The sequence below is a fragment of the Acartia tonsa genome, chromosome 3, assembly GCF_053477335.1.
Source record: "Acartia tonsa isolate MP-2025a chromosome 3, ASM5347733v1, whole genome shotgun sequence".
Classification (NCBI taxonomy): domain Eukaryota; kingdom Metazoa; phylum Arthropoda; class Copepoda; order Calanoida; family Acartiidae; genus Acartia; species Acartia tonsa.
In genome coordinates, this window is record NC_137262.1 from 55,494,904 (window position 1) to 55,505,572 (window position 10,669).

At 35.3% G+C, this 10,669-nt stretch overlaps 1 protein-coding gene across 1 annotated transcript; it reads right to left on the reverse strand.

The window, feature by feature from the left end:
* Positions 1-446: 446 nt before the first annotated feature.
* LOC145314605 (uncharacterized) lies at positions 447-8,939 on the reverse strand. Its single transcript, XM_080154595.1, has 5 exons — positions 8,294-8,939; positions 7,315-7,582; positions 5,280-5,503; positions 4,674-4,801; positions 447-2,080 (listed from the first exon to the last, which is right to left on the reverse strand). Exons 1-5 carry the CDS (start codon positions 8,686-8,688, stop codon positions 1,122-1,124), a joined length of 1,974 nt encoding a protein of 657 aa, XP_080010721.1. The 5' UTR covers positions 8,689-8,939; the 3' UTR covers positions 447-1,121.
* Between the last annotated feature and the right edge of the window lie 1,730 nt (positions 8,940-10,669).

The following is a 10,669-nucleotide window of genomic DNA, read 5'->3' on the forward strand; positions in this document are numbered from 1 at the left end:
GGTTAGTAAAATCTTAAGCTACAGACAAAAAACACATTCTAAAACTGTTAAAAATAATTCTTTTAAAATACTTTTTTCGGCACCATATGAATATTTATTTATGCTATATCATCTGTGGATCATTTGTCTGGAGCAATTTTACATTTAAATAACCAAGCTAAGAAAATAAGTAGATTTATAACCTTTCTTAATTGATATATTATTACTTGGATGTTGCACCAGATTTTCATGTACTCTGATAAAGTGATGCTGCCCCATCCCACTGAATGAACTAACTGACCAATAAATTAGGTCCATATTAGCAAGCTAAATTGACGTCAAAATAGAACTTTAAAAAAAAACTAAAGATAATTCAAGACTATGTGATTTAATTATGTATAGTTTGTTCTTAAAGGAATAAATTATTAAATAAGAAAGAAAAATAACTAAAGAAAAATACAAAAAAATAGTATATTAATATTTATTTAATATTTTTCATAATAAATTATTATAAATGTTAGATGCAAATAATCTAAAAAGAATTAATTCAAATATACACTAAGACTTCAAAATTAATACAAGCTTTCATAAATTAATACAATATAATATCACTAGAATTAAACATGAATGTCTTTGCCAAGAAAATCCGCGAAATTTTGGTTGAAAAATCCGGCACTTTCTTGATGATAATTTTAGCCTGCCTCTCTTTTTTATCTCCCTCTTTTTTTCTTTTTAGTTGCAGAGCGACAATTTTTTCGGCCAATTTAACACAAAATGGTCCAAATCTTTTTCTCTCCCTCTCTCGCTCTTTCCATTTAGCCAGCTTTTTTGAGTATTAAAGGATTTTTTGTGTGGATAAGATAGATTGAAAATTTTTTTTTCTTCCACAAAATATTATTTTTGGTGATTTATTTTCTGTCCAATATTGTGGTGATATCTTTGGTGATTAGGAATACTGGCTTTCTGGAAGGCAGCGATGGAAACGCAGGAACGTGAAATGATTGAAAATGATGTGATCTAGTAGTTGACAACAAAAACGTAAATCTATCACAGTAGGAATTATGACACACTATCAGTAGTCGCAGCTCGCAGCTACTCGACAAGTAGGATTAAATTTAGCTCTTTATTAAGTCTTGTGCACGCTAGACAAACTTGCGCGCATCGTGTGCAAGTCCAAAGCGCCCCTCTTCATTAGTTCCGCCTCCATTCAGGCCACTGATCATCTTTTCAATGCTCTTAATGTCACTTTTGGGCGGCAGGCCGAAGGCGCCGGTTGTATGCGGTGGCAGGGGGCTGCCACCAGTGCTGGAGCCTACAGGGCTGCGTGGCAGCGGGCTCTCAGGCTTTAGGGTTGCTGATGAGTTTGGGCTGCCAGCCGCATGGAAAGAGCTATTGTGATTTGGACTATGCGGGGAGGAGCGGCTGGGCGATGAAAGAACAGGCGGTGTAGTACTGTGCGGCGGTGAAACTGGCGGACTACCGCTACCGCGAGGCGTTAGGCTGCGAAAGGCGGAGCCGTTGACGCCGGTAGGTGATCCCAAAGAACTGCTGGCTGATGTATTTAAAGTGGATGAACTAACAGGGGAGTAGGGGGAATATCTGTTAGCCTTCATTCTCTCGGCCATAATGGATGTAGCCAGTCCATTGGTGTAGCTGCTCAACAACGGATTGTGGCCGTTATGCGCCTGAGCTAGGAGGTGGGCTTGCAACAGCATGGGGTTGAAGGCGGCGGGATGCGGAAAAGCTGCTTGCTGCTGCTGCTGCTGACTTAATATCTGCCCCAGGTATTGTTGGTACAGATTAGAGTTGAAAATATTGGAGTAAGGATTTGTGCTCTTTTCTACTGGAGGTCCGTACGACACTTTGGGACTAGAGGCGGGGGAGGACACGTGCTCATCCTCTTTTTTTATTTGCGCTTCGCGCTTTACTTCATCCTCATCCTTGTGTATTAAAGAGGAAATGTCGAAGCCACGAAACGGGCGCGGCGACTCTTTGGTTTGCGGGGGCAGGGGGGAGGTGGTTGTGGGGGTGATGGTGGCGGACTTGTTGCTGGGGGCGAGCTGAGTCGTGTGACTGCTGGGAAATCTCAGACGTTGGAATACTGAAAAAGAAAAAAAAATTATTAGTTTTGAAATCAATGTTTATCTACATATAATTATTTTTTAATCAAAACAACCAATTATTATGTTGATAGAATTGTTAAAATCCCCCCCCCCCCCCCTAAAAGTAACACCCCAGCTAACAGTTGAGGACCCCCCAGGGCGAAAACTTGGTGTTCTCGTATATTGATGATTTTTTGAACCAATTAACTTTGTGCTCAAACTCCTCAGCCCCGAATAATTGAAAACGTGAAATCAATAGACTTGTAAATTACGGCCTAGGCACTTGAACTTTGACACAGGGGTGTCCCAAAAATGTATCATATTTTTGTATACAGTAGAAATTAGCATTATAGCTAGATTTTTGTCTGCATGTAATATTGTAAGTATTGCTATAACATTTTTAGGATTTAAAACACATAAAATATGTTTTACATATGTACATTTGTATTGAATTGAATTGTAACATGTTAAACTTTTTCTCACCCCCCAAAAAAATGAAGCGAAAAATGATTATCTTTTTACGTTGAACTTTGCACCTCTTGTTAACATTAAAACTTGTTGGGGGGTCCCAAAAATGGATAGATAGCTAAATAGATAGCAAGCTAGATAGATAGATAATAACATATCCTGTAATTTTCAGAACAATGGACATAAAAAAAAGTCATTTGTATAACATGTTTCTAAACCCAATTTTGCGGGTTTTCAACTCAATATGTGTGTTTAAGTATTTCCCCCTCCCTCCCCTAAGCTTATAGCCCAATTTAAGTGTCTAATCCCCCCCCCCCCCATTCCTTAAATTTACTTGAATTCATTGGTACCACTTACAAGCTTTGAAAAAAAACACATCCGGAAATTGAACAAACCTTTGAGTGCCATCCATAACGAGAACAAGAGTATCTACTCTCTATTCTTCAAACAAATAAACAGAGAGAAAATTTGCCAACAACACCCTGCGCTCAAAACAAGAATAAGAGATAATCTATTTGTACCTGACCAAGAACTGTTGACGAAAAGCTTTATAAAAATCATCAACCTACCTATCTTGTTACATTATAAAAATTTTTTTATTGAGCAAATCAGCCGTACTTTAATAAGTAAAAATAAACTTTTCAAATTTAAATTATCCAGCACAAACTTATGTTTAAAATGTAATACAGAAAGCACAACTGAACACGAAATTTTTGAATGCCTGTTTCCAAAATTTTTTAGCCATAAACTTGCACTGTTTCTTGACGTTAAATATAATGAAAGCAGGCCAGAATTTATATTTCTTAAAGATACATTTTATCTGTATAATATGTACTATGAAGATTTTTCAACCAATGAGTATATTCAATTATCACACCTTATATTAGCTGCTAAAGATAGATCAATGAAAATCAGTAAAGAAGAAAAATTTTTAAATTGGAATGAAAATAATTTGTTTGCACACTCTCTGTTAGTAACTCAATTTACCTTTAAACTTCTTGAGAAAGCAGGCCTAGAAAACGATCTCATATCCAATTTTTCAAATTTCCTAACTGCATAAGTCATAATATTATATTATTAAAATTACCATTTGTAAAACTATCTTGTTAACTTAACCCAAAATCTATAACCTTACTATTAATTTTTTCTTGTATATTGTTTCAAAATGAAATAAATATTTTAAATGTAAATGTAACTTCTTGAAACAATTAAGTTGTGGAGGGGGGGGGGGGGTGAGGTTATGTTTCAACAAGATCATGTCATGTCAAACAATTAAAACTTGTCGTAAACTCCCGGTGGGGAAAAAACATTAATTTTTTTTCATTATTTTCTTTATATTATTTATATATATATAGGGTGCCACGAATTAAATTTCGTTTTCCGATTTTGGGAAACAACCAGTAGCAGTAAATATATTTAAATTTATTACAAAGCGCACCAAGAAATATCGCCAATGATTAATTTGAAGTAAGTGTGAGAGAGGAAGAAAGTGGCTTTGTCATGAACTAGTCAAATTGATTTCTAAAGCGTTGAAAATCATATTGTTTTAGTAAATCACAGTGTTAATTGGGCTAACATAAGATGTGATTTTACAGCATAATAAAGTCTTGAGAAATCAACGTAGTTGATGTGTCTTTGGTTTAGACAATTGGTTGACAAACATGCATACTTTATACTAGGATATCCTCAGGGGGAAGGAGAAAACCAGTAATTAACACTTATACAGGATAAATATTTATCTCAGAGGGGAGGGGAGGGGGGTGGGTGTTCAACCCATGGAAATCAAATATTCAAGCATGCAAAGCTGGTTTTAAAGTCAATTAATATAACATAAAAGTTTTTATTCAACTGAGGTTGAAATTATTATGTAACACATACAATTAAAACAATTAAAGAAACCATCATCTAATATTTTACCCCACTGTTTGTTTGTTTTGTTTTGACATTATGAATTTTAAGGTGTCATTTGAGTGATAATTACTATGTGTTTGTGGTTCATGTTAATGAGCAATTTTTGGTGAGATGGGGAGGAAGGGGGGGGGGATGAGATGGGCTCCTGTGGCCACCAGATAAACAAACAATCAAGGAGAAATATTTTAAAAATAATAAAATGCGCAAAATTACCTTTCTCTTTGTCATCATTGACTACATCAATATTTTCTTCGTCTTGTTGTTGTTGTTTTAGGGTTCTCTCAATTCTTTGCTGATGGTTGTAAGATTGGATAGTTTCTCCGGCACCTAGTCCTTGCTTCCTGTAAAAGGAAAGAACAAATTAGTTATAAAATAGGCAGGTATTGTCAATGAAGCACTCTAAGTTAACTCTACTGAATGTTAAACCATTTGGAAGAGAAAAGACATTAGTATTCCTAGTCGGAGCCCAACTATTCTACAAAATTTTCCCTCGCTTCTACTCCGACGGGTTTTGAAGCTTTTAAAATCCTTTAAAATAATACTAGTTTTTAACCTTCTTAAGTATGATATTGTACTGTTACAATAAGCTTTCGAACAAACTTTTATCTCGGAGAATACTACTACACATACATAATTCACAATTTAATGGGGGAAGAGTAGAATTTTTGATCATACTAGAAAAAAATCTGTGCGTTTTTTTCTGAAAAGAACGGGGGATATAAATTTTTTTGGTATATACATATTTAAACAATTTAGCAGAGAGAATATTTAAATTTAAAGAAAACAGAAGGGGGAGGAAATAAATATAAATAAACTTACTTTCTACTGGTTTTAGAGCCGCCAGTTTCTCTAAATCCTTTGGCAAACGGATTATGATCAATTTTCAGCTGGGTTATCTTCTCGTTTTGATACGCTGTCACAGCAATAAAGGAGGATTCCTTGAACACATAGGTTCGGAAGGTGGCGTAAGGTAGCTGGCAAATATCACTGGCTCTCACCAGATGGAACCTGGGCTGGTACTTGTGCATAGAGTTCAGGATTGTCTAAAAAGGAGGGAAAATTAGGATGAATTGATAGAAAAATAGATAGATGGTTAGCTAGCTGGATAGATAGTAGGATGGCTAGATAGAAAGATACATGTATGTGTTTGTTGACATAGTTTAAGACAGTTTTCACATTTTATTACTTTATGAAGTAGATGCAATGAGAGAGAGAGAGAGAGAGAGAGAGGGAGAGAGAGAAATCTGTAAATGTTGACAATAATAACTGTAGTTAATGCTTAGCATGTGGCCCAAAAGCAAATACAAAACTATAGGGTTCTAAATTTTTGTTTGTATTATGATACAAATCTCTTTGGTCTTATAAAACTTACAAACACACACACTCACACACACACATACACACAAACATAAACAGCACTTCTAACTTTTATGGTAAGAAATAGTTTGTATCTATCTATCTTCACTTTATTTGTTTGTTAACTTCAAAGGATTTTACTTTATTTAATTAAGAATTGTTGCTTTATTAAGAAAATTTTAGTATTTCTTTATTTCTACTTGAAAAAATATTTTATGTTATAAAATGTTACTCTATTTTATGTGTAGAGCTATATTTCTCTTTTATCTCTCCTTTCTTGTTTAAAAATACCTCGATTTATAGCCTTTCTCTCTCTCTCTTTTTCTTTTTATCTTTCTCTTAGATGCAATGGTACATTTCCCCTTTTTACAACATATTTTGACAATATTCCTATCCCCCCTCTTTATATATATATATAGAACCCCTCCATGTCAAATAAAGTGGCATTTTTCTCGCTGTTCTATAAGACTTCTATTCACATAAAATTTAGGACATAGAGATGGGGTGTTTTGGGGGCTTAAAGAGGGTGTTTTTTTGGATGGGGGACCCTTTTTTGGTTGAAGCAATTTAATATATGGCGCTGAAGCCTCGTCAGTTGTTAGAAGGATGAAAAATTAAATATTTAAACAAGTTTATGGCCGTGTCATATAAAAGTATATATCTATCTCAACTTTACAGCAAAAGGTACAAAAATTATAGAAAAAACTAGACAAAGAAGACTATGTTAAAATTACCCCAAAATTTAGTTTTTCAGAAGTTTTATGACATTAATTTTAAATATTTTTAAACATCCCAAATTACCAAAAGTTCATGTACAAGTTGTTAATAATAAACCAAGTTTTTTTAAGGTTGTATTAATTTACAACTTTAAGGCTTAAAAAGAAAGCACAGTGCATTTTTTATACGTTTATAACATAGATTTTTACATAATAAAAAGGTTGAAATAATGAAGTAGGAACGAAACGATAAAAACTTGAATTAAAATCAAGATAAGCCCAGCTAAATTAATTTCATTTAATTTAAATTTTCAAGCTTGATATAGATATCATGTTTATATTTATTGCTTTAAATGTTTATCTACATCTTATTTAAACCTTTTTTGTTTATTTTTATCAAAATATGGTTAAAGACATTTAAAAGTAGACCATTTATATCATATGAAATATGTAGGTTGATAAAAATTAAGACTCTTTTTATAGCAAGATATGATAATAGTTTCTATATATGGAGATGCCCTATCTTATCATCTAAGAAGTCAGACTAAATAAGATTAAATAAACAGGTTTATGACCAACAAAAAAGTCACTTGGACACTTCTTTTTATAGAAATGCGATAATCAAGTCTACTGCTGATTAAAATGCTGGGATATTTATTATTTTTTCCTATTATCAAAGTGTGTTTATAATATTGAGAAATAAATACAAAGGTTTCGTGAATTTTTGGGAAAAATATTTCGTAGATTTTCTGATAAAATTTGGAGGATTTTTAAAGACTTACCAATCCTTGTTTATCGGAGATATTGTTGGTCAGTTTAAGCTTGTGAAAAGAAACAGTTTTATTCATCCATTGTTCGCCTGTGGCTGGACTGTCGGGGTGAATGTACATCCGTTTGGGCATCTCAGGATCGGCCTTGCCGGCAACCACCCACTGGCTGTTGTGAAACTTGTATCTAAAGTCGTCGGCGGCCACCACGTCTAGCAGCAGGATGTACTTGGCCTTCTGATCCAAGCCGGCGAGTTTAAACTTCATTTGTGGAAAAATTTGTCTAAAAATAGAAAAATAAGGATAAATTTTTATGTTATTGATAAGTTAGATAAATAATAACAGATAATCAATTACACAAAGACAAAGAATTAGCAAATAAAAAGGGGGAGGGGTGCTATTTTCATCACTATTAGCCTGTCTCTCTGTAGGAGGGCGCCTGACGCCTAATAGTCCCCCCGCCCCCTCCAACCACTACTTTGTCTACCCCCCTCCCCTGTCTCCTATCCCCTACTAAGGGCGCCTGTCTAGGCTGACCGTTCGTCAGGCGCCAATAGGACATTATAATCTTGTATTAGGGATGCTAAAATCTAGACTAAGCTTTAGAATTAAATCTACAAAAATTTGTTTCATTTCCTTGTATTATCACACAAAGATTTATGTAAAATTAATTGAAAAACTATTCTTTTTGAAAAAATAAATGAAATATTACTGAGAAATCACCAAATATTAACATTTAAAACTGACATATAAACAACTTGAAATCAATTATTCATTTATATGTCAATATTTTTTATCAGAATTGATGTTTAACAACAAACTTTTATTATTTAATAGTTGGAATCAATCATATTTGATGTAAAAATATAAAATTCAAGTATTGGGTTTTAATTTGATGATGTATTTTTTTCAAAAACATTTTTTATATTTTTAAAAAGAAAAATCTGTTAAATTTAATTGGAAAAATGAAAATAATTTTGAATAAAATTCTTACCTTCCAGATTTAGTGATAACCATTTCAGTTCCATATTTATGAAACTTCTCCCAAAGCTCTTTGTGTTCAAGGGTCACTTTGGGGTCATCTTGGACATTATCGTCCTCTGGCGGCGGCAGGCGGGGTGGAAAGCCCAAAAACGGCAATCCTGGCAGGCGGGGAAACATGGCGCCCTGCCCGCCGAATCCGGCCGGAGTGCTGAAAGAATTTGTTGGGCCCAGCGGGCTGAATCCGTGATGTGGAGGCATTCCGGGGCTACCGGCCGATGAAGTCGGCGGAAATAGAGGGCTATAATCGGCGGGATGGCGGATACCGGCTGTGGAAACGGGCATGAATGGAGGTTGGGTGAATGCCATACTGTTAACGGGTGTCTCGGCAATACAAGGTGGCATCATTGAAAAAAATGCGCTTGTAACTTTGTAGCTACAGCATTTATAATGCTTTACACTATAAGAGGTATTATAAAATAAACCTCTTATTTAAAAAAAAACACTTAAGTTTTTCACTAATGTTTGTTATATATATAACTAAGTATGTGATAGATAGATAGAATTATAAAATATCTAAGTCTGTCTATCTTGGTTATTATGTGTATCGCGGGTATAGTGTGACTGGTCGCACCTTCACTCTATATACACGGCGTCATATACTACTACTTTGTCATCTACTCAGCTCACACCACACTCAACACCCCCACACACACACACACGCACTCAACACCCACACACACAACCCCACTTCCCCTTGGCATGAACCTTTAACACCCCTTATCACACCCACCTCGGGCACCCCGTTCCCTTCAAAAGCCACAATATTCCTTCCGCTATTATAAACCTTCCCCTTTTATTAACCAATCTCTACTCAATCTTACACCCCCAAATTTTCGCCTCCTCTTCGCTGAGAAGAAATTCTCCGCTAGGGCTAATTTGTGACACGTACCGGCGGCCCATACGGCTCCAAATGTCGTACCGGCAAGACAAGATAAAGTCCCCGGCCGTCTGACTGTCGCCACTGAAAGTGATAGATTGGCGCGGCCCGGCCATCGCTACTGTGTAGGAGAAAGGTGCCGCCAAATTAATTTGCCGCTGATTTCTCTCTCTCTCTCTCTCCATGTCTCTCTATCTGAATGGAGGGTATATGACACCCTTGGCATGTAATACCCTCTCAATGCAAAAAACAGGGATGTAACAATGAATGACAAATTTATCTTCTTCATTCCTTTTGTTTTTCTGTCTTTAGTAGCTTGTAAATATTGGGGGAAGAAAGTGTTGTAGATTAATTTAAAAACAATTGTCCCCTCCCTCCCTGGTTTCAATCTCTCTATCTATTTGTTCTATCCACACTTCTCCCCTTTTTTATCCCCTTTCTGTAACCTCTTTGAGTGTCCTTTCACTTATCTATTTCTCGCCCTCTCTCTCTCTCTCTCTCTCTCTCTCTCTCTCTCTCTCTCTCTCTCTCTCTCTCTTTCTCACACTCTTTATTTTGCACCATATCACCCCTCCCTCCCCCCTCGTATTTTGAATGTATTGAAGGCGCCTAAAAGGAAATTGTCTTGTTTCCCCTTATTTTCAACACTCTTCACTTACTCTGTCTGTCCGTCTGTCTGTCTGTCTTTCCGGCATGTTTGTCTGTCTGTCTGTCCGGCATGTTTGTCTGCCTATCTGTGCTGTTCATCTATCTATCGGCGTGTTTGTTTGTCCATCTGTTTGTCCATCTGTTTGTCTGTCTGTTCCCCTTATTTTTGAACACTCTTCATTTTAGTAGAGTAGGAAGAAAATTCGATAAAGGAAAAATGGAGAAGCACTTTTAGTAACTATTTGTCTATCTGTCTGTCTGTCATTTGGTCTGTTTGTCTGTCCGCAACTGTCTCTACTAGTTTTCTGACCATAAGTATTATAGATATCTGTCTTTTTATCAGAGTGAGAGAGAGAGAGAGAGAGAGGAAGAGAGAGAAATAGATTTATTAAGAAAGGAAGAAAAAGTTAAAAAAGGCCTTTTGTGTGAAAATACTTAGGAATAGATATAAAATACATCAGGAATAATGTTTAATTCCACTTCTTTTCCAGCAAAACCAAACCGGTTCTAAACTAACATGTATTTTTCTATAAATACATAAAACCTAAAAGGTTTATTTACATAGTTGGGGACAACTTACTATGAACCATACGATAACTAGATATATAACTTACTAAGGGGAAGGCTATGTATATTTATCGTATGGTATGAGGATGCTTTAAGATACTTGTTTAAGATGCTTGTTTTTTTTCAGTGTGGTTCAGAACTGGTTACAATCCAGCAGAAAAAGAGAAAGAGAAAGAAAAAATTTTTATTTAGCAAATCCTAAAAAGGGAAAGAGACATAGAAAAGAAAGAAGGA